Source organism: Schistocerca gregaria, chromosome 4 (assembly GCF_023897955.1).
Source record: "Schistocerca gregaria isolate iqSchGreg1 chromosome 4, iqSchGreg1.2, whole genome shotgun sequence".
Classification (NCBI taxonomy): domain Eukaryota; kingdom Metazoa; phylum Arthropoda; class Insecta; order Orthoptera; family Acrididae; genus Schistocerca; species Schistocerca gregaria.
The window spans coordinates 82,792,105-82,819,802 of record NC_064923.1 but is presented as its reverse complement, the minus strand read 5'-3'; the positions used below and the strand labels follow the sequence as shown (position 1 = coordinate 82,819,802).

The 27,698-nt window shown below is 39.0% G+C and overlaps 1 protein-coding gene across 2 annotated transcripts; it reads left to right on the top strand.

Annotated features, from left to right (window-relative positions):
- The first annotated feature begins 18 nt into the window (after positions 1–18).
- Positions 19–20,208, top strand: LOC126267443 (acyl-coenzyme A thioesterase 13-like). Of its 2 annotated transcripts, none has more exons than XM_049972707.1 (3): positions 19–716; positions 4,313–4,497; positions 19,568–20,208. In XM_049972707.1, exons 1-3 carry the CDS (start codon positions 633–635, stop codon positions 19,722–19,724), a joined length of 426 nt encoding a protein of 141 aa, XP_049828664.1. In that variant the 5' UTR covers positions 19–632; the 3' UTR covers positions 19,725–20,208. The 2 variants fall into 2 exon arrangements, with proteins under 2 accessions (XP_049828664.1, XP_049828665.1); XM_049972708.1 differs by lacking the exon at positions 19–716 and adding an exon at positions 2,587–3,168.
- The last annotated feature ends 7,490 nt before the right edge of the window (positions 20,209–27,698 follow it).

The window sequence follows — 27,698 nt, the reverse complement described above, 5'->3', positions numbered from 1 at the left end:
ACTAATTGATCAAACTCCAGTAGCAGCTGACCACTGTTCGCACTTCACAGATCTCTTTAATCTTGGGTTGAACCACGGCCACTATACAGGTGGCCGTGGTTGAATTGATGTTTTATTGACTGCCTTTGCTTCTGCCAATCGAAATTAATTCCCTTCGAATTGTAAGCACACCGTTTTGGGACAGCTGTGTGGAAAAGTTCGTATTTAGGAGTCATAAAAAAAAAATAACCTGATCTCCCTAACGTAACTGGTATTTCCGTCGTTCGTCAATCAAATCGCTGCTAAAAACATGTGTAGTGGTTGTCGGTAGCTGTGTTATGAGGATGTATAGTATGTTTAGTAATGTATTATCGTACCAATTTCATTTCAGGAAAAGCGGAGTTTACATTTGGTGCTTTTGCTTAAAGTAAAAAGCGAAATTCCGCACTGACATAGCATTCGCTCGCTGGAATAGCGATCTATAAACGTTGCTGTATTTTAATTGCTGGGTTAATGTTAAACATCCTGCTTGTTGTTATTCAGATTTATCTTCTTTCTTGCAAAGAAACGTGCAATGACATTCAACTGCAGCTTGTTATTGGTATTATTAGCTATCTCGTGATCGTCGAGCATTTACATCTATTTGACTGAGAATGGCAGGACAAGGAGCAAACTTTATTGCAGCTATAGCCAAAAGATGTGTTGAGGCAAATGGGTTTGAAAGACTGCTAAACAAGGTGAGTTGTAATACAACCTTGTGGAAGCACTAGTCGTAATTTGTCGCGCGATGTGGCGTAAGCGGTGAAGGACGTTACGTTTAGTAAATTACTCAAGGCGATGAACCAACGATAATGAGAACACCGGTATAATTTTCTGTTAAAAGAATAAGAGGCGCACGCACTCAATCGGAAAACGAAAGCACTCTTCGAAATCCCACTGTGTGTGCATGACTCAGCATTTATAAGTGAGGATACTATTAAATTGAATCTCTCGTCCGATTCTTATTCCATGCAAATTTAGGTTCCAAACTGAAGACTATTCTTATCTTTTTCATATATTACCATATATCAAAGTGTAATTATTTTTTTGTCAACAAGGCACAAACAGTTACCGGTATATTATATTGCAAGTACAGAGATTTGATCTGGTCACTTTTGCGTGATAGTGTTAAGAAAGATTGGAGATACATAATAATTACGGTACTAGGGCAGCTATTACTCAGTAGCACTGCTCATCTTTGTTTCTGTTTCCAGTTCTCTTTCTTCCAAAGCCAGCGGTACTGGTATATGGAGTTTCAGCCCTTTGTTACAGATTGTTTATTGCTTTAGACTGTGGGTTCAAAAGCTCAGAGTATACAACATATTACTCTTCCCATGTTTTTGCCTCCTTCCTTTAGGAGATATACAACTTAGTATGAAGAATGTGTTTGCAATAAGCTGAAGTTTTCATAAGCACTGTTTCCTGTAATTGTTTGCAGCTGTTATTCCTGTAGGGCTTCAGTAAACATTCTGTTTACGTAATATACTGGTTTTCTGTTTTTAGCTGAATCCATTTTGTAGATATATCTGTACATAGCACTAGTACAGTGAAATCGCTAATATCAAGTAAGCCTACATCAGTTGGTCTTGCTAAGAAATTCATTGGTGAAATAGAAGGAATTGTTCACAAATAAACCCTTTTGGCCCCTCTTGAACTTTATAAGTAATGTAACATTTTTGTGGTTGCTGTGAATTCATTGACAATTTGTGTTCCTCAGTAATGGACACTTTAGTGGGCCTAAGTAAATGATTTTAAGTCTTTACACAGATTATTGTTGTTACTGTTATTAACTGCATAAACCTGAACTGTTGACTTGAGAGGTATATTATTAACGTCAAACTTCATTAAGGATTAAGTATACTGAGAAGCAGCCTTTGACCACGCTGCAGCAAGGTGTTCATGAATTTCTACCACAATTGATTTGTGTTACAGACTTCAGGGCTCTGAAATTTGCATGTAAACAAAAGTTTGTATGGAAGTTGCAGCAGTTTAGTTGTATTTCCCACCATCCAAATTTATCATTCATACTTCCAAGAATTTGACACTGTCCGACCTCTTGTATGTGCTTGTACTCTCATACATTTTTTTGTCATCAGTCTACTGACTGATTTGTTGCGGCCCGCCACGAATTCCTTTCCTGTGCTAACCTCTTCATCTCAGAGTAGCACTTGCAACCCACGTCCTCAATTATTTGCTTGATGTATTCCAATCTCTGTCTTCCTCTACAGTTTTTGCCCTCTACAGCTCCCTCTAGTACCATGGAAGTCATCCCCTCATGTCTTAGCAGATGTCCTATCATCCTGTCCCTTCTCCTTACCAGTGTTTTCCACATATTCCTTTCCTCTCTGATTCTGCGTAGAACCTTCTCATTCCTTACCTTATCAGTCCACCTAATTTTCAACATTCGTCTATAGCACCACATCTCAAATGCTTCGATTCTCTTCTGTTCCGGTTTTCCCACAGTCCATGTTTCACTACCATACAATGCTGTACTCCAGACGTACATCCTCAGAAATTTCTTCCTCAAATTAAGGCCAGCATTTGATATTAGTAGACTTCTCTTGGCCAGAAATGCCTTTTTTGCCATAGCGAGTCTGCTTTTGATGTCCTCCTTGCTCCGTCCGTCATTGGTTATTTTACTGCCTAGGTAGCACAATTCTTTAATTTCATTGACTTCGTGACCATCAATCCTGATGTTAAGTTTCTCTCTGTTCTCATTTCTACTACTTCTCATTACCTTCGTCTTTCTCCGATTTACTCTCCAACCATACTGTGTACTCATTAGACTGTTCATTCTGTTCAGCAGATCATTTAATTCTTCTTCACTTTCACTCAGGATAGCAATACATGTAACCTCTTAAAAGTTCTGAACCGGATATGGTGCATATTAATGACAATGAATTGGCCATTTGTTAATGCCCGTGGAAATTCAATAAAAGCTTTCTTAAACTCTGTGTTCAGGGGAAGGCCTTGTGACTGAAAGCTTACATGTATAGTAGGCTTTTCATTGTGCCTGTTTGAAACTCAACATTTCATCTTTTTAAAACTACATTTCATATCCTATTCATCAACTGTTCATACCAACTGCAAACAAAACAGGAGACTATGCAACAGGGAATGTGCCTTTTGGATACAGGACTATATTCTTGGGTAAATATTAGGCCTACTTGAAACATTTCACATAACTTCCTGAGACAATGTAGTATTATAATTTATTGAATAGGATGTTGCATTTTATGCAGTCAGATGCCTTTGACAGATCACAGAATATACAAGTCCCTTGTAATTTATTTTGTAAAGAGTCAAGTAACTTCTCATTTTATGTGTGTATGTGTAGCTCAATATCAGAACCATTTAGAAATCCAAACTGTGCCCTCAACCATGTTATTTCTAAGCATGTAATGGAATGAGTGTAGGTATGTTGATGTCTAGTCACATTGCACATGAATAAGACATGTCTTCATATTTTCTAATGTAGCATTTCAATGTACATAGAACTGCTGTAGTAAGAGTGTTATTCTAATTTGCTTCAAGCATTAGTTATACCGAACATACTGCTTGATTGTAGCAGTCCATAACTTCTGTCCTAACATAACGTTTTGCTTTGATTTGTAAAGGCAAAATAACTCTCCCAGTTATGCCTAGAATTTTATGTGCAGGTTACACGTACAATAAGTATTGTTTGTTAGACTTTGGAGATACATATTTTCATACTTATTGAAACTAAATTAAGTACTGCCAATTATAGCACTCAGTTTTTTGTAGAATTTGTTTTCTAGGACAATATATCTGCAAGATAAATTGCATTTGCCTCCCCTCTGAACTCTCACTCACAACTTACCCTTACAGCTTTACTTCTGCCAGAACATCTCCTACCTTCCAAATTTCACTGAAGTTCTCCTGCATACCTTGCAGTACTATCACTCCTGGAGGAAATAATATTGCAGAGAAATGACTTAGCCACAACCAGGAAATTGTTTTCAGAGTGAATTTTCACTGCGCTGTGGAATGTACTCTAATTTGAAACTTTTTGGTGGATTAGGTAGGGAAAAAGGTATTGGTGGAAGTAAATTTGTGACGGTGAGTCAATCTTGGATAGCACAGTCTATAGAGAACTTGCTCACAAAGGCTAAAGGTCACAGGTATGAGTCTGGTGATGAATTTTAATCTGCCAGGAAATTACAAATCAGCAAAGACTTTGTTGCAGAGTGAAAATTCATTCTGGAAATTATTCAATATTTACATTTTGTTTCTCTTTGTTTTTGCTTTAACGCCATCGAATTTCCATTTTCAGATACGCATAATATCTGCTGGTGAGGGAAAATGTCTGGCAGAATTCACTGTTGCACAAGAACATCAGAATGCAGGTGGTACACTGCACGGTGGATTCACAGCAACATTGGTTGACCAGATTTCGACATATGCTTTGATGACGTATGGAAAAGGTGTGCCAGGTGTTTCCGTAAACATCAATGTGAGGTAATGCACGGCAGGCTCTTTAGCATTTGATTCATAATCTAGTTGTAATACTTTTCAACTTCTAGTGGGGGTATGCCTGGGACATCATTGTTTCTTGTTCCAGTGTTTTGACTAGATGCCGTATGGCCATTGTAATGGAAACTCATAGTCTGACCACTGAGCCCAATGCTCTTCCTTTTTATGTCCAGAGCACAGTTGGTTGTAAAGCCAAAGCTGCAAAAGTTAGTAAAATGTCTTCTAAATCATTCATAAATAAAGTAGCCACCAGAGGTGAAACAGTATTTCCCATGGCGCACCATGCCTTTAATTCAGCTGCTTTTAATTGTTGGCCAGTACAGCTCTGCTTTATTATTAGGAAGCTCTGATCTGGTTTCTCTATTTCATTAGTTATTAAATGTTCCGTATGTGACTTTCACAATAGCCATTATAGTGTACAACTGTTAACTGAACAAAAGATTGCATAGGCAGTTTAAAGAAACAAAATCTTGTTACCTGTTGGGCGTTTATGGGTTTCTTATTAACTGCTTGTTTCTATTTGAGAACTCTTCCGTGGTACAGAAGAAGTTATTAAGGAAAAATAACTTTATGTTTGAAAATGCTTCTTCTTCTGATATTGTCACATTGAAACCACAATAGAGTTCACATCAAAAGGCAGGGTTGTGAGTGAAGTATAATACTTACTACCAAAAGCTTGTTTATTATTGACACCAGATAACTAGAAAAACTTCAGAAAAGGGGTGTATTCTGTCATGACTCATTGTGACGTATTTCAGTCTGCTTTTGTTCTATAGATACAGAATTAAAATATATAAACTTCACAGTTTAACTGTGGAGATTGTGGTAGTAAAATTATTGGATGGCACTGCAGCACTCTCCATGTAAATAGCCTACATGTTTGTCACATTGTGTAAATTTTGGTGAAATTCACAGCAGTCTTCATTTTTCGGGATTGATTCATGTTCTAGAGAATTATTAGTAATGCTACTGATGAGCTAGTTTAATTCCAGTTTAAGATATAGCATGCTTTGTGTTAGCATAGTTTTCAGTTTGTGTGGGACATTAGTGTATTGTTGAAAATTGTATTAATGTATTGCTGTGATCCATGATGGCTTAACCACCACTTGTTCCTTTTAAAGTGAGGAAACCAGCATCCCCATTGCCCACGAGCTGTGCAGCAGCAGCCACTGGCGGGTTTCCCTACCACGGTTTACTGAGCCTGACGAGGGTTTCTTTACACAGGATCCCAAGCCTAAAAATACATTTCAATAAGTGTTTGAGACCAAAGATAAAAGAGGATCCAAAGCTTATGTTTACTACAAGCTACTAGAATTTTTACCAGTTTCATTAATTTGTGGTAGCTTATCGAGGAAAACTATACTGCTGGTCATATTTCATCATGGATGGGATCGTTTAGGAACAAATTTCGACAAGACAGAACCCAAGAATTTACGCTGTTCAAATGTGATTGCCTCAGATTATCAGGGCCATGAAAAAGGGAAAACTATTCATTGGATTTTGTATTCCATATCATTTTTTATAAAAGGAGTTTTAGAGCTGACTGCTGTAGAGATGTCTAAAAAACAAAAAAAGACTACTTATTTGCAGTTTTTCTGACTCAGTTCACTTCATGGTCGTCAAGACTTTTTTTCTACAGAGAGTACAAAACTATTGTAGAACAAAAAAAAGATGTCAGATTTTAATTTGCGTTCCAGGAAAATTGGGCCGATTTTCAATGCACTCCAACCTTGTCGCCATTTTTCAGGGCCATAAATGCTTGCGTTGCTAAACCAGATCTAGATTTTATGAGGTTTAGAATGTGGTCACTTTAATGAAAACAGCTTAAAAGAGTTTGCAGAAGATTTTTGTTTGTAAAAGTGGACCAAAACTTTGCCCTCGGTTTGTAAACTATTGGAAAACGGTAGGAGAATGAAATTTTATATTCAAAGGCTTTGTATTGGTCGTTATTATGTGCAAAGTTTCAGGTTTATCCTGCTATTACTTCCAGATGTATAAAAAGCTAAACTTGACATTTTTTTGAGCATCTATTTTTTCAGCTGACTTTGCTTCAGATTATGTCAAAGAAAATTGAGGACGAAATGGATTTTATTATTTCACCTAAGAGTGTAAAATGTTGTGCAAGATGGCCCATTTTATTTACTTTCAAGAAAATATTTGCTGAAATATCATGCCTCAAAATTGCCAAAGACCCATGGGTGCACTGTTGGCAGTTGCGCTATGGGGTTAAAGAAATGAGTATATCTCTGAAAGTATTGAACTAGTGATTGTGAATCTTCACCAGTGTTTATTGGAAACTTGAATGTTCACAAAAAATTCATTACGATCATGCAGAAACTTTTTCCGAAAGTAGACCACTTGACATGGAATGGCCCACTGGTGACACTCGCACGCCATCTGTCAATGCTAGTCAGTAAGCCACACCACGTGCAGCACAGCTCATGACTCTGCTCCCTCTGCAAAGCTTCACAGTTGTCAAGTGGGTCTTCAGTTTCATTGAACCTCCCATTGTCAGTCAGCACCTTTGGACTATAGTTTGGGTTCATATAGAGCATATTGACGACATCTCTGCATGCTTGTCATATTGATGAAGGGTCATATTCCTTAAGTTGATATGTAACATCAGTAGCACTTTAGTAACTTTCTTTCAGTACTCCCCATTACCTGTACATGTATAAAAATCCATAACAAGTCTTTTGGGCTATATCTCACTGGCTAGCCTTTGGTGATATAATGCCGTCAGTCTTTCTTCTGGGTATCCAGGGTCCATGAGCGAGCCAGCTGCCTTGCTTCTTTGGCCCTGCTGATGAGGTGTTTCACATAATCATTCTAAGTATCATTCAGTTGAAACAGGAACAGTATATCCATTTTTGTTGTGGCCTCCTGACTGTGGAGCAGAAAGTACGGTGTACATCGAGAGAGAGAGAGTATATCTGCCAACTTCTTATTGAAGCACATTGTGTGAGGTCATTCACCCGTGGATGGTTGCTGTTCTGTGGGTGATGTCGCAATGTGAAATTACCTCTAAAACTAGTCTTGATTGGAAAACTCTTCCACAGTCCAAGGTAATCAGATGGGGTGCTTCGTGCTTCAAACTGATGTCTTCCATAAGGAACTCTGCAATTTCAAGGGCTTCGGCACTGGCACAGCTTCGGTGAGAGCATAGCGGGTGCAGACTATTATCCATAGATTCCAGTTCATCCACTTTGAGAACTTCCTAAGAGGTTCAATTACAGTTCAGTGGAATGGTGCTACTGTATATGGGATTGGTACCAGGTGGCCCAGAGGCAATTGTGGCAAGTCCTTCCATTATTGGCATTCCTTACAGCAGGCTGTTCCAGCTCGTCGGCTCCGTTGTGAGCCACGGAGCGCTCCCTGCTCCAGGGAACCGTGTCGCTAGCTGTGACCGTTCAAGTGGGTCGGCACCTGGCATGGCTGGCTGAGGCAGGCAGCAAGGCAAGCGCTTTGATGTGCCAGCTGCGTCTTACAAGATTGACAACCTCATACTCTTAGCTGCTAAGACGTGGTGACATGCTACACCAGGAAATACGATGTTCAGGAAATAAATAAGAAACAACTGTTTTACAAGAAATTGCATACTAACTTTATTGGGTCTCTGTAGCTTGACATTTTCTTTTCATTACAAGATCGGAAATATCAGGTGTCAAAGTGTTCACAGCGTTAATGCGGAGGATGGCCTTCATTGTTGCATCCTGAAGAAACGATCGTTCCTTACTTTTTACTCTTTTCATTACTGAGAAAAGCTGCTCACAACAATACGTAGGTCCAAACATGCACATGATCTGAGCGGCATTGTTGTGAAGCTTGGGAAATATTTTTTGCTGTAATGAACGATGCCATCGTGACAAATCCAATGTGTTGTAGTACCTCTCTTTCAACAAAGTTGAATTTTGCGAATCAATTATCTTCAATTGAAGTGACGGTGACAAGTCATCGGGGGAAACTGAAAAAGGAGTGCTGAACACCTTAAGTTCCATTTTCAAAGTAGTGAGTTCTCGGAATCGTGTTTCAAACGACATGATGAGCTGCTTTAACTTTTCTTGGTAATTGCCGAAATTAGCACCTTCAGGTAGTTCTAAAGAAGCAAGATGACTGAAGAACGTTAAATGTCCATTACTCTTCTGCCTGTCAAATAAACGTAACTTTTCCATGAACGCTTTGATCTGGTCATGCATGTGAACGATTAGCTGCCCTTTGCCCTGCAGTGATAGATTTAAATTATTCAGATGCATAGTTACATCAGCTAGGAACGCCAGGTCTGATATCCATTTTATATCTTTCAGACAACACATTTCTTCCCCTTTCATTTCGAGAAAAAGGGATATTTCTTCACGAATGACAAAGAAAACATCAAGAACTTTTCCCCGACTCAGCCAACGAACTGTACTGTGGTAAGGTATATCCCCATACTCCACTCCCATATCTTTTAGGAATCCTTTGAATTGGCGATGATTCATACCATGACGCCGCACAGAATTCACACACTTCACGACATCTTTCATTACGCCACCTAGCTTTACTGTTTCAGCACACAGTGCCTCTTGGTGAATAAAACAATGAAGAGTCAAAATGTCTTTTCCGAATTCGTCTCTGAGTTTATTTTTCAAACGAGAAGCAAAACCTTGGTGACACCTGATCATTTGTAGTGCACCGTCTGTCGCTACAGAATGGAGCTTATCCCATGGCAAATTCGTATTGTCCACTGATCCACAAACAGCTTCAAAAATGTCATGTCCTGTTGCGGTGTAATCGAGTGGTACCACATCCAAGAATTCTTCATTTACTTGCAGCTCCATGTTGACACCACGCACAAAGACTGCAAGTTGAGCACAGTCCAATATGTCGGTGCTTTCGTCAAGTGCTAGCGAAAATGCAACAAAGCTCTCCACCTTTCTCCTGAGCTGTGTCTCTAAATCCGCTGCCATGTCCAGGATTCGACAAGACATTGTTTGCTTTGACAGGCAAACCCCTTCAATTGCCTGCACCTTCATTGGAAACAAACATTCTGCAACTGCTACCATGCATGATTTTACAAGTGGTCCCACCAAAAATGGCTTGCCACTTGTCGCAAATGATGTGAGCGACCCTGTAGCTTGCTCAAATTGCAGATTCAGTAGTGTTTTCTCTGCTCTCATTCACCTGAAAATTATAAACGCATTACAGAACACGAAATATGTTGCATGTTTTGATACCCTCCGTATTACGAAACTGTTTTTGAACTTACATCTCCTGCTATGTCATTCTTAAGCCTGGCTACCAGTTCTCTGCGTGCAACGCCTTCTACCTGATCGTAGTGTGCTGCGTGAATACGTGTATAATGTCATTGTATATTGCACCTCTTCGCAGAATTGAATACTTTGACATACAAGACATTGCGGACGACCATCCCTCTCAATGAATAGTAAGGTATCCTCCAATAGAGGTACAGGGCTCCTGCAGCTAGTCATAGCTGTCATTGAACACGGATTATTGCGTCAGTTGTGGCTGCATGCGGCCAGAGGGCAGTAAGTTCACTTTCCCCCTGCCGCAGTGAGCGCTCCGGCTCCCTGGAGCTTGGTTGGAACAGCCTGCTTTACAGGGTTCACATAGTGTCTAATGGATCAGTCGAGACCTGGCCACCCTATTGGATCATAGTTCCTCATATACAGTGCTCCCTGTTTTTTTAATTGGAGTTCTCCTTTGGTTGGTTCCTCTTCTCTTCAAGGCTTCCATTTGTACAGCAGCAATGTCATTTCATGCAGCCATGACTGTGATTTCAACAACACTCCTGTGTTCCACCAAAGAATTTCTTGAAAATCATTCAACATATTTGTGTTTGCATCCACTTCGACAATGTACTTCTGAAGTTACAGTACCCATTTCGCCGGTCAAGCCAACAGATCCTTCAGGCTAGGCAGCCATTATAGGGAATGGTAGTCTGTCACAGCAGTGATTGGCTTAATAAATAAATATGGCCGGAGCTGATTGATGGCCCAAACTACTGCAAGACACTCCTTGTAAGTTGTAGAGTAGTTCACCTAGGACTTGGAGAGTACTCTGAAAGCCTAAAGTATCACAATTTCAGCATCTTCCTAAATGTGGACTAGAACTGCATGTATCCCATAACCACTAGTGTCAGTGTGAAATTATGTCTTGGCCTTCTTGCCATACAGTGCTAGAAATGGAGATGATGATAGCACTTCCTTAAGGAAAAGGAATGGTCTTCATCGCACCTCATTTCAAGAAAATTTGGTGTCCCCAGCAGTAATTATTTCAAGGAACATGCCTTGGTACAGAAGTTCTTTTGTGAATTATCGTTAGTACAAGCACATTTCGAGAAAACTGCTTACATCATGAATGTCCTAAGGGGCCAGAAAATATGTGACTCCTCTTATTTCCTCCGGACCAGGATGGACTCCATAGCCGTCCACTAGGTGCCCCAAGATTTTTATTTCGTGAGTGGCAAAGAGGCACTTTTTTAAAAAAGTTCAGGCAGAGGTCTGCAGTCTCAACACACTTCAACATGGTTGTCAGACATCTTAGATGTTCTTCAAATGTCTTTGAAAAAACAACACCCAGTTAGCAGAGACACAGCGCCCATCAAAGTTGTTGAAGTTGGTAGTCGATCATATAATCCAAGGTGGCTGGAACATTATACATTCCAAACATTATAACTTTTAACTATGGAGCTATGAAGGCACTCTCTTCCCAGTCAGTCTTCTCATCTTCAGCTTGCCAATAACCTGTCTGCATGTTCAGAGTTGAGAAATACTTTGCTTCTTTCAAGTATTTTCGGGTGACATCATTATGGGGCAATGAATATTCATCTTTCTTTATGTTTTGTTCAATCATCAGCAGTTGACACAGAAATGCTATGTGCCGTCCTCCTCCTTCACAAGGACTACAGGAGAGAGCCAAGGACTCTTTGAAAGTTCAGGGATATCCTCTTGCTGCATCTTCTCCAGCTCCTCATGCGTTATCTGTGATTCAGCTGGCAACATTCCATATGAGAGCTGGCTAATTGATGGCTGATTCCCAGTGACGGTATGGTGCTTTGCAATTGGCCTCTTCGTCTGTCTTTTTCTCCACTCAGGATATGAAAGCACTGAAAATTGACGCAGAGTGGCTGTCGCTTGCTGGTATTGTTCCTCGGTCAGTCCAGATTGTATTTGCAGTTTGATAGTAGTGTCCTCCCCTGCATTGTCTGTAGTGGTAGTGGAGCATGATCCTTTGTCGCTGGCCTTCCTGGGTGGGTTCGGCCGTAGTGCCAATTAGTGATTCAAAGTTCTTGACCACGTTCAATGCTTATGATCATTGCTGGCATGTGAATTTCTTTTGTAAGTCTTTATGCAATCAAAAAAAGCTTCACAGCATCTCGATTGTCAACTGGAACTTGTATCACTGATGATTGCGGCAAACAACCACGCAGACCAATCCTTGTTGTGTGTGCTTATTGGAATAGGTTTGTCAATCTGGATCTCTGATCTTCTGCATTCTGTGACTGCTTGTGATGCCTGCAAGAAGTCCAATCTGAGAATAACTAGTGCATTATATTAAAATGACAAATTCAGAGGGCTTTGTTGTGTCATTGATACTTCCTGCTACAAGTGTTCCTGTCAGCTGGATGTATTTCCCATTTTTGACCTGCAGTGCAATCACTTTTGTATCACGGAACATAGTCTCCTTTAGTTAGTGACAATAGTGCCCAAAACTGAACAAAGAAAAGCCAGAGTCGACTGGCACCCAGACAAGTTGGATGTTGTTGTTGACATTGGTGAGGTTTTCTGACATCTTGGTGACTATCTTCCATGGAGAATATACATTTGGTGGCCTCAGCCCGGTAGGTGGTCGCCTTGCTTAGTTTTCCTTAGTAAAGTGGCTAGCAAGCACTCAGGACCTCAGTATGACAGTGGGGAATGGCTGTGGTGTGTCGGGAAGCACACCCTTCCAGCATGCAGCAATGGACTTGGTCCCACAAGTTGGTTATAATCCTTTGTAGCTTAATAGCATGAATAGAACTGTTGTGACAGTTGGCATTGTGCAGCGCAGTAGTAGTCGAAAATTTGCCTTCTTTTCTGTGCAGTATCATGCAGCGTGCCCAATGCATCCACAGTGGAAACCCACCAGCACATTGTCCTCTGTCCTCAAAATGTTTGTTCTCTTGCGGGGCACTATATTTGGCATGGGAGTTGGTTGTAGCTGTGTTGGTTGGGTGCTGGGTTGTCATTCCTGACATCTGGGTTCGATGTTCATGGCCCCTATCTCTTGTGCAGACAGTTCAACATTTCTGGCTTCTCTTAATAAATATGGTGCATGGGAGAAGCAAGCTTATGGTGGTCTTCCACATCTGCCATAGGGACCAAGTTCGACAGTTAGTCATACTTCTGTATGCCTCCTTTCTGTTGAATTTCCTCAGTTCCTTTCATAGAGTATGAGATTTTGTCAGCGTATGTCATATTCAAGTCCATCATTTGGCATAAGGCCAAAACATTCGGTATGTATGACTGGATAATTTCTCTATGATGTTTGGCCCTGTTCTTCACTTGTTCTTCTGCTACATTGACTTGCTGCTCATTTTCGCCAAACGTGGTGGTTTTTTTTTTTTTTTTCCCCCAGTTTGGTCTGTAATGTGTCCCGGCTATTGAGCTCCTCTTCTAGAATTGTTGCTTGTCTGTGCCATCCAAGTAAAAGTACACTTTTGCCAAACACATCATGTCATGTCCCTTGTTGTATTTAGTGACTTGGTCAGATTCTTTCAGCCATTTTGTCGGGTCCCGACCTGCGTCTCTCGAAAACAATGATGGATGCCTGATACTGCTGTTTGGGACTCTGTGTGTTCTAAATATGCAAGTATTAGGAATAAAGTACAGCTTGTATTCTGGTCCCTGCCTTTGTAGTTGACGGCTTTTATATTGTGTAATGGAAGCCATAGTGATGTAGATGTTTTGAAGTACCCTGTGTCCTCACAAAACATTGTCACATTGAAACCACAATCAAATCCAAATCCAAAGGCAGGGTCATCAGTGAAATACAACACTTGGAGCAATGAAAGCATATTTACTAATGACAAAAACTCCTGGGCAGCTATTTATACAAACTTCAAATATTCTGGAAATGCTGATATTTGTTCATATGTTGAGTATTCTACAATGTAGAAATGTAAGATATTTCAACAACCTTCCAGAAATGGATAACACCGAATAACAAATAATTGCTGGTAGTTAGGTTAGAACTGGTGACCCACAGCAAACCAGGAGGCAGGGGTAAAATACAGGGAGCAAAAGGCTATTGATAAGTTGTGCAGAAACCAGATGGCAGTAATAAGAGTTGAGGGACATGAAAGGGAAGTAGCAGTTGGTAAGGGAGTGAGACAGGGTTGAAGTCTCTCCCCGTTGTTATTCAATCTGTATATTGAGCAAGCAGTGAAGGAAACAAAAGAAAAATTTGGAGTAGGTATTAAAATCCGTGGAGAAGAAATAAAAACTTGGAGGTTCGCCGATGACATCGTAATTCTGTCAGAGACAGCAAAGTACTTGGAAGAGCAGTTGAATGGAATGGATAGTGTCTTGAAAGGAGGATGTAAGATGAACATCAACAAAAGCAAAACAAGGATAATGGAATGTAGTCCAATTAAGTCGGGTGATGCTGAGGGAATTAGATTAGGAAATGAGACACTTAAAGTAGTAAAGGAGTTTTGCTATTTGGGGAGCAAAATAACTGATGATGGTCGAAGTAGAGAGGATATAAAATGTAGACTGGCAGTGGTAAGGAATGCTTTTCTGAAGAAGAGAAATTTGTTAACATCGAGTATAGATTTAAATGTCAGGAAGTCATTTCTGAAAGTATTTGTATGGAGTGTAGCCATGTATGGAAGTGAAACATGGACGATAAATAGTTTGGACAAGAAGAGAATAGAAGCTTTCGAAATGTGGTGCTACAGAAGAATGCTGAAGATTAGATGGGTAGATCACATAACTAATGAGGAAGTATTGAATAGGATTGGGGAGAAGAGAAGTTTGTGGCACAACTTGACCAGAAGAAGGGATCGGTTGGTAGGACATGTTCTGAGGCATCAAGGGATCACCAATTTGGTATTGGAGGGGAGCGTGGAGGGTAAAAATCATAGAGGGAGACCAAGAGATGAATACACTAAGCAGATTCAGAAGGATGTAGGTTGCAGTAGGTACTGGGAGATGAAGAAGTTTGCACAGGATAGAGTAGCATGGAGAGCTGCATCAAACCAGTCTCAGGACTGAAGACCACAACAACAACAACAGCAAGTAAAATATCTGTTGTCTATTTTTTCGATGCCTGACATCTTATGGAATTGTGTTAGCAGCCAGTACAATAAAGCAACTAAAGTACTTCTTCATCAAAGGAAGCAATAAGAGTATTGTGAGAAGTATGTAGCCAATGTCTTGCAGAGGTATCTCTGTAGATCTCGGAATGCTTACACTAACTCCTTAATAGTGCACCTGGATAATAAAGTGTTAATATCCAATTGTAATTTGTGTAAGGAGAAACACAATATACAGTTTATTATTATTATCTTCTTTCCTTTCTCAGACCTTAGGTCTGGTTAAAAATGCAACTTGATGCGGACCTTGATCAAGTGTGACTTCCTTTTAACTGTACGGCATATGTTACATTGCATTTAGGAACTTTCGGGTAATTGAACATGTATCAATAATTACAGATTTCTGTAGTTGTATATATACATTTGGATGTAGCTGTATTGCGTTGATGTACTGGTGTATATTGTGTAGTATGACTCCTGTAGTTGACAGTATAATTGGTATAATGTCAACTTTATCTTGATGCCACATGTCCTTGAGTTCCTCAGCCAGTTGGATGTATTTTTCAATTTTTTTCTTCTATTTTCTTCTGTATATTTGTTGTATTGGGTATGGATATTTCGATTAGTTGTGTTGATTTCTTCTGGTGAGTATGATGTCAGATTTGCTATGTGGTGTTCTTTTATCTGTTATAATGGTTCTGTTCCAGTATAATTTGTATTCATCATTCTCCAGTACATTTTGCGGTGCATACTTGTATGTGGGAACATGTTGTATAGCAAGTTGTTGATGTATTATTTTTGCTACATTGTCATGTCTTCTGGGGTATTCTGTATTTGCTAGTATTGTACATCCGCTTGTTATGTGATCTACTGTTTCTATTTGTTGTTTGCAAAGTCTACATTTATCTGTTGTGGTATTGGGATCTTTAATAATATGCTTGCTGTAATATCTGGTGTTTATTGTTTGATCCTGTATTGCAATCATGAATCCTTCCGTCTCACTGTATATATTGCCTTTTGTTAGCCATGTGTTGGATGCATCTTGATCGATGTGTGGCTGTGTTAGATGATACAGGTGCTTGCCGTGTAGTGTTTCCTTTTTCCAATTTACTTTCTTCATATCTGTTGATGTTATGTGACCTGAAGGTTTGTAGAAGTGGTTATGAAATTGCAGAGGTGTAGCCGATGTATTTATATGAGTGATTGCTTTGTGTGTTTTGCTAGTTTCTGCTCGTTCTATAAAGAATTTTCTTAAATTGTCTACATGTCCATAATGTAGGTTTTTTATGTCGATAAATCCCCTTTCCTCCTTCCTTTCTGCTTAATGTGAATCTTTCTGTTGCTGAATGTATGTGATGTATTCTATATTTGTGGCATTGAGTGCTTCTAGGTCTTTGTTACTCCATTTCGCTACTCCAAATGAGTAGGTCAATATTGGTATAGCATAAGTATTTATACCTTTGGTCTTGTTTCTTGCTGTCAAATCTGTTTTCATTGTTTTTGTTAGTCTTTGTCTATATTTTTCTTTTAGTTCTTCTTTAATATTTTCATTATCTATTCCTATTTTTTGTCTGTATCCTAGATATTTATAGGCATCTGTTTTTTCCATCGCTTCTATGCAGTCGCTGTGGTTATCCAATATGTAATCTTCCTGTTTAGTGTGTTTTCCCTTGACTATGCTATTTTTCTTACATTTGTCTGTTCCAAAAGCCATATTTATATCATTGCTGAATACTTCTGTTATCTTTAGTAATTGGTTGAGTTGTTGATTTGTTGCTGCCAGTAGTTTTAGATCATCCATGTTTAGCAAATGTGTGATTTTGTGTTGGTATGTTCCAGTAATATTGTATCCATAATTTGTGTTGTTTAGCATGTTGGATAGTGGGTTCAGAGCAAGGCAGAACCAGAAAGGACTTAATGAGTCTCCTTGGTATATTCCACACTTAATCTGTATTGGCTGTGATGTGATGTTATTTGAATTTGTTTGGATATTAAGTGTGGTTTTCCAATTTTTCATTACTATGTTTAGGATCTGTATCAATTTAGGATCTACTTTGTATATTTCCAATATTTGTAGTAACCATGAATGGGGTACACTATCAAAGGCTTTTTGGTAATCAATGTATGCGTAGTGTAGTGACCTTTGTGTAGTTTTAGCTTGCTATGTCACTTCTGCATCTATTATCAGTTACTCTTTACATCCTCGTGCTCCTTTGCAACAGCTTTTTTGTTCTTCATTTATAATTTTGTTCTGTGTTGTATGTGTCATTAATTTCTGTGTAATGACTGAAGTTAATATTTTGTATATTGTTGGTAGGCATGCTATGGGGCGATATTTAGCTGGGTTTGCTGTGTCTGCTTGATCTTTAGATTTCAGGTAGGTTATTCCATGTGTAAGTGTATCAGGGAGTGTGTATGGGTCTGCAATGTAACTGTTAAATAATGTAGTTAGATGTGAATGTGTTGAGGTGAACTTCTTTAGCCAGAAATTTGCTATTTCATCTTTTCCAGGGACTTTCCAATTGTGCGTGGAATTAATTGCTCGGGTGACTTCATGTTGCAAAATTACCACTTCAGGCATTTGTGGTATCGTCTTGTATGTGTCTGTTTCTGCTTGTATCCACCGTGCATGTCTGTTATGTTGTACTGGGTTTGACCATATGTTGCTCCAGAAGTGTTCCATGTCTGTTATGTTTGGTGGATTGTCTATTTTAATGTGTGTGTTATCTATTGTCTGGTAAAATCTCTTTTGGTTTGTGTTGAATGTTTGGTTTTGTTTCCTTCTATTTTCACTTTTTTTGTATCTTCTAAGTCGTTTGGCCAATGCTTGTAATTTTTGCTTCTTTTCATCTAATTGCTCTATCGCTTCTTGTTGTGAGATTTTACCTAACCTTTTTCATTTTTTGTCTGATATTTCATTTCTTATAAATTGTGTTAGCTGTCCGATGTCTTTTCTAAGTTTTTCTATTCTGATCTGCAGCCTGTGTTGCCATGCTGGTTTTGTGGGTTTCTTCTGTGTGTTGGTTGGTTCTGATCTCTGCCTAGTGTGAATATTTAGTGTAGTGAGTGCTCCTATATAAACCAGTAGTTGTAACTCTTCCATAGTTGTATTTTCATTTATTTTGTTGTGTATGATTGTGTTGATAGTTGTTGTTGTTGTTTCGACTTGTAGGTTATTTGGTGGTCTATGCAAGAATGGTCTAATGTCTGTATTTGTGTCTTTGTATTCTATATATGTCACCTGAAAATTTTCTTCTATATCTAACATGTGTGTCACTTCGTGTTCTACTTGTGCTTGTTCTGGTGGCTGTCTTAAGATTTCGTTTTCCTCTGATTGTTTAATTGATGCGTGTTGTTCTTGGTTTGTTTGCTCTGGGATGTTTGAGTCCATTACTGTATTTTCTTCTTCTTCTGACTGTACATTATTTTGTTCCAGTATTTGTTGTACTTGTTGTTTAATTTTTTCTAATTCTGACTGGGGTATCCTGTTATTTTTTATTATTACACGGATCTGATCAGCTAGTCGTTGTTCTGTTAAAAATTTTAATTCTGGGTATCTGGTAATAAATGTTCTGTATACTTGTGATCTATATCCAGTTGTGTTGGTTCCTAAGTTTGTTGCTTGGTAATAACAGAACATGAGGTGTCAGTTAACTTCATCAGACCATCTCATCCTCTGTCTTTGTTTTCCTTCTAGGGTGGTTGCAGGAAGCATGTCCTGCAAAACACCCCTATTTGGATTTAAATCATTTTCCGTGTGGCCAGCAGTGTCGTTACCATTGTGGACGGGCATAGGGTTCAAGCGTCATCCCCGACCATGACAGCGCTTGTTCGAGGCTCCATTAGTTCTGTCCTGAACCAATTAATCACACCAAAAGTGGGGTTAGCCCTGTTAGTGGTTTGTTCTTTTTGTCGCCTTTTACGACTGGCAGAACATACCGGAGGCCTATTCTCTTCCCGTGCATCCATGGGGTTTATTATTATTATTATTATTATTATTATTATTATTAGTAGTAGTAGTAGTAGTAGTAGTAGTAGTAGTAGTAGTAGTTCTTGTGCAAGCTATCATTAGTGTGTGTGCTTCAGTTGATCAAGATGTGAATCACCAGCTTAAAGAAGAAGAAGAAGAAGAAGAAGAAGTAAAGATATTGTGTTTTTAGAATGTAAAGATGATCTCAATCTTGAACACTGCAGTGATATACTAGGCGTATCCTCCTGGAAGTGGCTATACCTTGGCCTTTCTTGAATCTTTGTACTCACTTAACGCTCCAGGTACATGGGAACTTACAGCTAAACATGGACTCTGAATCACGGTGCTTCATGGCATTTACCTCATTAACAAATTATTGTCAGAGGTGAGTGGAAGCTATAAGTGACAGAGTAAAATACCAGAATCAACAGGGGATGGAACCCTGGACTATAGTTGTAGTCCAACACTTACGTGCTGAATTAAACAAGTACAATTTATGAAAAAGTGAAATGCTTGGCATTAATGCTTTGCAAGAAATGATTCATTAGTTAAAGTATATACAGCACTGCAAGAATACCACTTCTTCTGTTTTGTTTTATATGGCATGTCATAATTAGTATAATCATCTGGTATTTATTGATGTGGCTACATAAATTTTGTAATGGGTAGTGTTTGTTGTTTAAAATCTTTAAGAGGAATCTATAGAAAATAACTGATGGGGATATTTATACTGTGAATGATTTTTACACAGCATATTTAGCATCAGTTTTTATTTATATTTGTTTCAGTTATATGAAACCAGCATCAGCGGGTGAAGAAGTCATTATAGATGCACAAACACTGCGTGCTGGAAAGACGTTAGCATTCCTGGAGGTTGATCTAAAAAAGAAAGCAACAGGAGAGTTAATTGCAAAAGGTTCACATACCAAATTCATTGGTTTTTAATTGTGTTCTTTGCAGTCTATACACAGGAAAAAGTGTAGGATGGGGTATTAGCTTTAATTAGCTTTTATTGTTTGTTTTTTGGCATATAATTGTCATGAAACATTACTGCCAGAGTTATGTATGTGTCTGAAATGTACTGTGATATTATTATTTCACTTTCTTGTTCCTACAAGCAGTATTCAGTAAACAAAGGAAATTAACATACATTGCTAAACAAAACTGGTATGTGGCTATTTTATGTAGGAACTTACAAAGAGAGATCTTTTTATGTGATATATGTGTACATAAGTGAATCGTGTAAGTGAAATTTGAGCAGCATAACTTGATTTTTAATATTCAGTTACTGATGCTCTTAGGTACTGCTTCCACTAATTTTTTATGGAAGTTTTTTTTAATGGAATTGATAGGAGTGTCATCTGTTCATAGTTGCTTTGAATTACTGTTGTGATTTTCATACCATGAAATACATATGTCAAATATTCAATTTTGTAGTAGATTATTACAGATTCCTTCAAAAATATAATTCCTTTTGACATACAAGACCCTTATATTTGCTACCATTTACATATTGATATCAGTTAAAATGTCTGCAGTATTAGTGAGTTTCCCTGTACCATTATCAAATTAATTCTAGTTAGGGACTTGTCTGGCACCTAAGTGAGAATAATTTATTACAATGAAAAAAAAGTGTGTTTGCCACTGGAAGTGGCATTCATAATTCACTTAGGCATCTGTATAACCATATCTAGCTATTACTATACACCTTTTATGTATATCCACAGATGAATCCGGGATTGCATATAATATTCCCAGTTAAGTGGAAGCTTCAGTAACTAATTCTCCTCTCTCTCTCTCTCTCTCTCTCTCTCTCTCTCTCTCTCTCTCTCTCTCTCTCTGTGTGTGTGTGTGTGTGTGTGTGTGTGTGTGTGTGTGTGTGTGTGTGTGTGTGTGTGTGTGTAGCAGCCGGGAGGCAATTACAGTTGATGTTGCTTGTGTTTCAAATAAACAACAGATTATGGGTGGTCCCGATGTATGTAGGGAATGTGGGGTCCTGTCCACTCATTTCTTATAAGGTGCCTAAAGGCACTTACAAAGAGGGTCTTTGCGAATAGCTATACAACAATTCAAGCAAATCATGTTAATGATTTTTATTACAATGAAGTAGATTGACAATACTTAACTTTGATTTACAACAAGTTGTCGCAAGCAATGGGCGACATACAAATAATCAATATCCTTCACTATAGGCAATGTCCATACAAGCAGTTAATATAAGACACTTGTCTCGGCATAACAGTTAGGATGACGGCTCTTCTGGCCCAGGTCTTCTAGTGTGTGTCTTTTACTGTCTGGCTGAGGCTGGCAGGAGCGGTGCGAGCGGTGCTTATATTCTCTTTGTATAGAGGCTGCTCCTGTCTTGGTGCGGTCCTAGTCAGTGGGCTATTGGCTGATGTTGTGTCACAGCCTTCTCTGCTCTTGCGTTATTCATCTTCGTGCCGTTGCATGTCAATACTCCAGAACAGGGAAAGTCACTGGCCCTTAAATAAGTCCAGTTCCAGCTCACCAAACTATCTTCGAAGCAGCAAGTCTTAACATTTTGTTCTACAATCTGAGTCGTGAAACTTGTAGCAAGTGAAAGCACAGTATTGGTGATGCAAAAATCATGAATTCCTACCAGGGAAATACCCCAGGTGTTGATAAATTATTCAAAGAGAGATAACCCTTGTGTTGATAAATTACTCAAACTATCATTACAGGAAATATTTACAAACCTTTGACTAGAACTGCAGACAAGGAAAAGGGAAATAAAAGATCCTTTTGTGCAAAAGATAAATAACCTCTTTGACATAGCTCACTATGGTGTTTTGGAACAAATGTGAGAGAGAAGAGGATAACTTTTCTGATGCTACTACGCCAGAAAGGACAACATGCCTCAATGATTTATGTAGATAAAAAGACCTAAAACAGATGCAAGATTACTGAAGCCCATTCCAGTGGAACCTTTTCGTAGGAAAAGCACTTATAAAGAGATGAAACAGTGTTTCTCTACTTGTCAGTTTGGCATAATAAAATAGATGATTTTAATTTAAATTACTGTTAAGGAGTAGTGTTGCACTGTAATGGAAAGCTACTCACAGCATTCACAGTTACTGAAAAATTTGATACACACAATAATACTAGCTTCTCAAGGGAAGTAGCAATTACTGGGATTCCCTTAAACCCTAATACCTTCAGTAGAAAAGACCATGGTTGTTTACCAAACAGTGGAGAAGGGAAGTGTAAATTTAGGAAGTATATTGTGATATCAACACAGTTCGACTAAATAGTGCCTTTTCAGATGCAGAAAAAATGTTCAACCATGATCTGTTCAGCTTTCTTACTGTCATCACATATTTTAGTTAGATTCCAGGAGCTGTTTTGACTTGCAGTTTGAGACATTCTGTTTTCGAAGATTTAGAGAAACCTGGATAATGACTATGTGACTGGTAGCAATGAAATTCCTTTCAATTTTTATTTTACCATTCACGAACACTGCCTTTCCATGCAGAAACAACTGTAACCTTTAGTGTTAACTGGTGGCAGTACGAAGAACAGGACATCATGTAGCATACCAAAACTTGTACATTGGGCCAAAACATTAAGACTGCCTGCTTAATAGTGCATTGGCCTGACTTTGGAATGCAATACAGCAATGATTTTGTGTGGCATAGATTTGACAAGTGCATGGTAGGTTTCTGGAGGTGTGTGACTCTAGATGTCTACTCACAGGTCACACAATTCCCAAAAATTATGAGCTGGTAGTTTCCCAGATTTGTTCAGGTCGGTTTAGATCCAGTGAGTTTGGTGGCCAACACATCGACCTGAGTTCACTATCATAAGCCTCACCCCATTATAGCACAATTCTGGCCTTATGACATGGCAGACAGCTAACCTACTGGAAAGTACTACTACCACTGGGGAAGACCTTAACCATGAAGGTATGCAGCTGGTTGGCAATAATGGTCAAATACTCCATAACTGTCATCGTACCACAGTCTCATGAAAGCCCAGGTGAATTTCCTCACACAATAGTGGTGTCCCTTCCAGTCTGCTTTCTGGCACAGTCAAGTTTCGAGCAACCATTCACCAGGATGACTGATCATCCAGTGTAACAAGAGATGTTGATCATCTAACCAATTAACACATTTCCATTGATTCATGATCCAATCTTGCTGAACCCCTTCTCACTGGAAGCATAACTCTTGATGTCTTTGGGTCAGCATGGGAACATGTACACTCCATTTGTTGTTCAATTATGTGCACTGAATGAAGTGCTTCAAAACACTTGTTCCAGCACAAGCATTGTATTCTGTTGTCAGACCTGTCACAAATCACTTTCTGCCTTGCTGTTTAGAATGGGAAAACATCCAAGCCTCCATGTTCTGTTATGAGAGATGGATGTTCAACACCATGTTGCATACTTGTGGTTTCACTGTTCTTCAGCCACTTTCCATAGATGTTGCTGACAATAGCTTGGGAACAGCCATTTTCAAGATTCTAATTTCCAAGCATGAGGCCGTAACAATCACCCTCCCTCCCCACCCCCCCTGCCCTCCACCCCCATCAAAATTGCTTCTGTCTATAGCTTTCCCCTATGTGGTCTTTATGGCCACTAGATTGATTCCCCATTCATCTCTGCTCCAGTGATATACTTACCTTACCATGTCATGTGTCTGCTATGGCACGAGGCAGCATTCAGACTCACAGTGGGCAAGATCAATTTCAGTTACCTGAAGGAAAGGTTAATCCTTTCAGAAGCATTGTGTATTTTTCTTGCTTGAGTGTATGTATAAGCCCAGGCTTCTGTCAGCAAAAGCAATAAAAGCACAGTGTTATAATTTCCATTGGGGAAATGGCTGCTCGAAACTTGACAGTGCAAGAATTCAGGGGACACTGCTTTTGTATGAGGAAATTCACCTGGGCTTCCATGAGACGTGTGGTAGTAATCAGAGGTATGATGACAGTTGTGGACTATCTAATCATTATTGCAAACCAGCTGCATACCTTTATGCATCATGTCTTCCATATGGATTAGAAGGTAAATTATCAGAATATTAATCTGCAAATCAGTAAGGTGGCTGTGAAAGATTTCCCAACAATCCTTGGTACACAGTTCCTGAATATATGTCCCTGTCCTAATTGATGATGATGACGAACCAACAGTGATTAAGGCAAATATGGCATATGTTATGTCACAAGCAGATGAAGCTGAACAAGAGAAAGATGAAATGTCAGCTAGAAAGGGACAAATAGCAAAGAATTTTTCTTCCTTTACAAACATGAAGTTTGTCATCTTTTTTAACACTTGATAGCAGAGCATTCTTCAGGAGACTTTCTGTCACCACTGACTTAATCAAAAAAGATCCTTCAGCATTATGCAATGCTTCTGGTTACAAAAGTAAAATGGAAAAATTTTGAACAGTTCTGAAAAGAAAGTGTGTCCAACACTGCTTGAACGTCCTCACAAAAAGATGAAACTTGCAAGTAAGGAACGATTTATTTTGCAATTGTTATCAAATCCTTTCTTAGAGAGAGAGAGAGAGAGAGAGAGAGAGAGAGAGAGAGAGAGAGAGAGAGAGAGAGAGAGATTGGGGGGGGGGGGGGGGGATGTTTAGTATCTTTTCACACATTTTTGGTAGAAGTTTGGTGTGCAACATAATGCATCATCTTTACGGTAAGTAGCAATGTGTCTTTTCCTTACATTGTTGATATTTTGAACTGAGATACCATTGTTTCATAAAAAAATAGGAAATTTGGGAGATGTGCCCAAGATAAAATGAAGGAACGCAAATTTTCGAGATTTTTCAAATTGAACATTTGGCTGCAATTGACTGAAATAGGAGAAAGGAATACAATAGAAGATGAATGGGTAGCTTTGAAAGATGAAAAGTGAAAGCAGCAAAAATCAAATAGGCAAGAAGACAAGACCCAGTAGAAATCTGAGCATAACTCAGGACATGTTGAATTGATCTGATGAGTGGGGAAAATAAAATGCAGCACATGAAAAAGGCAAAGGGGAATACAAATGCCTAAAAATGAGAGTGACAGAAAGCGCAAAATGGCAATGCAGGAATGACTAGAGGGCAAAAGCAAGTCAGCAGGAGTATGCACAACTGTGGAAGAGATAGATGCCACCTGTAGGAAAGTTGAAGATGCCTTTGGAGTAAAGAGAATTAACTGTATTAATATTAGCTCAGTTGGCAAGCCTGTGCCAACCAAAGAAATAAAGGTTGAAATGTGGAAGGAATATACAAATGGGTAGTATAAGGGAAATGAACTTGAGCACATAATAGAAAGGGAAGAGGAAGTAGATGATGCGATGGGAGGTATGATACTGCAAGAAGACTTTGACAGAGCACTTAAAGACCTAATTAGAAACAAGGCCCCTGGAGTAATGACATTTGCTCAGAATTATTGAGATCCTTGGGAGAGCCAGCAATGCTAAAATTATTTCACCTGATGTGCATGATACAAGAGATGGACAAAATATGCCCAGACTTCAGAAAGAACATAGTAATCCCAATTCAAAAGCAGACAGGTGTGAATACTACTGAAACAAGAGATAGGAAGTTCTGACTGCAAAATATTCACACACATTATTTACAGAAGAATGGAAAAACTGGGAGAAGCAGACCTCTGGACGGATCAGTTGGGTTCCAGAGAAATGAAAGAACAAGCGAGGCAATTACTGACCCTGCAGTTACCTTAGAAGATGAGTTGAAGAAAGGCATGCATACATTTACAGGATGTTAGATTTGACACTGTTGACTGAAATACATTCTTTGATAAGAACACATTCAGTTGTATTGAAGAATATTTAGTTTCATTATGGGGAGAAGTGTGAGGGATAAAAATTGTAGAGGAGATCAAGGCTTGCCCACAGTAAGCATGTTCAAATGGATGTACGTTGCAATAGTTAGGCAGAGATGAAGCAGGAAAGACTAGTATTGAGTGTTGAATCAAACTAATCTTCGTATTGAAGACTGCAACTGTGTATGTAACTGTGTGTGTTTCATTATATTTCTTGACAAGTTTTATCTGGACTTTGACTCATATACCGGTATATTCAGTTTATATAGGATGGGTCCTGCTTCATGCAAACCCACACAATGCCACCCTCTGCCCCCATCCCCACCACACACATACGAGAATGGTCCCATAAGTACCCTGCCTGTCCGGGAGATGGCAGTAGTTGTTGAAAAATATCTCAGTATTAGAAAGTATATGATATATGAGACACGTTTCAAGTTTGAAGACACCACATCATTTGGTATTTGTTTGGCAGCCATCAATAGTGAACGTTGTGAGTGAACTTGTGAAAATGGAGAATGGGAAAAATATATATAAAAAACAAAGATGCTGTAACTTACCAAGCGAGAAAGTGCTGGTAGATAGACAATAAAAAACACACAAATTTCAAGCTTTCCCAACCCAAGGTTGCTTCATCAGGAAAGAGGGAAGGAGAGGGAAAGACGAAAGGATGAGGGTTTTAATCCCGCCCCGGTTTTAAGGGAGAGGGTAAGGAGTCATTCCAATCCCGGGGGCGGGATTAAAACCCTCATCTTTCGTGTTTCCCTCTCCTTCCCTCTTTTCTGATGAAGCAACCTTGGGTTGTGAAAGCTTGAAATTTGTGTGTGTGTTTTTTATTGTGTCTATCTACCATTGCTTTTCTCATTTGGTAAGTTACAGCATCTTTGTTTATATATAATATTAAAGTTACCTAGATTCTACTTTGGGAGAGTCTGTTTCTTCATTGACAACAGTAAAAAATTGGGTAACTGAGTTTAAATGAGGCCGTATGAGCTGCCGAGATGAGCATCACAGTAGTCAACCAAATGAGGTGACGACCCCAGAAATAATGAAGAAAATCCATAAAAGATACTGGATGATCGTCAACAGATGGTACACGAGCTAGCACACACAGTAGGCATTTCAAAAAGTGCAGTACCGCACATATTATCTGAAAATTTGGATATGAGAAAACTGTGTGCAATTTTTGTGTCATGTTTGCTTACACTCGAGCAAAAACAGTGTCATGAAGATGTTTCAGTTGAGTGTTTAGTGAAGTTTCGCAGCAACAAAGCTGATTTTTCTTTTTGTGCCAGTTCTTAATTGTGGATGAAACATGGGTCCACCACTTCACTCCTGAGACAAAAGAACAATCAAAATAATGGACACAAATTGGAGAACTGGCTCCAGAGAAGGTGAAGATCGTTTCATCTGGAGGCAGAGTCATGGCATCGGGTTTTTGGGATGCATGTGGGATAATTTTCATTGACTACCTTGAAAATGGAAAAACTGTCAACAGCACGTATTATGCAAACTTGCAATGTTTGGACGAGGAAATCAAGAAGCAAAATCAGCCACATTTGGCCAAGAAGAAAGTGTTGTTTCTTCGGGACAATGCACCAGCTCACAAGTCCGTTATTGCAATGGCCAAAATTAATTAATTAAAGTTTGATTGCTACCCTCGGATTATTTTCTGCTCCCAAACTTGAAAAAATGGCTTGATGGTCGAAGATTTTAAACGAATGAAGACGTGATGTTGGCAGTTAATGGCTATTTTGAATAGTTAGACAGTTCTCATTACAGAAAGGGTATCAAACTTGTTGAACATCACTGGGAAAAGTGTATAGGGCTGAAAGGATATTATGTTGAAAAATAAATACTTTTTTTTTAATTGTGTTTTCTTTGTTGGGTTGGGTACTTATGGGACCACCCTCATACACAGCTACTGATCATTGATACTTGAATGTCAGAACAAATGGTGGGGAGAAAGAGTGAGGTAGCAGGTAGGGGGAAAACGTGGGGTGAGTAGGAAAATTTTAAGAGGCGAGATGGTGGCCAGACATGAAGGGTAGTCAATGATGAGGACTCGTATTAGTATAGGGGGATTGTGGGAGAGAATGGTGTGCTGACTAGAGGTATTCGTTA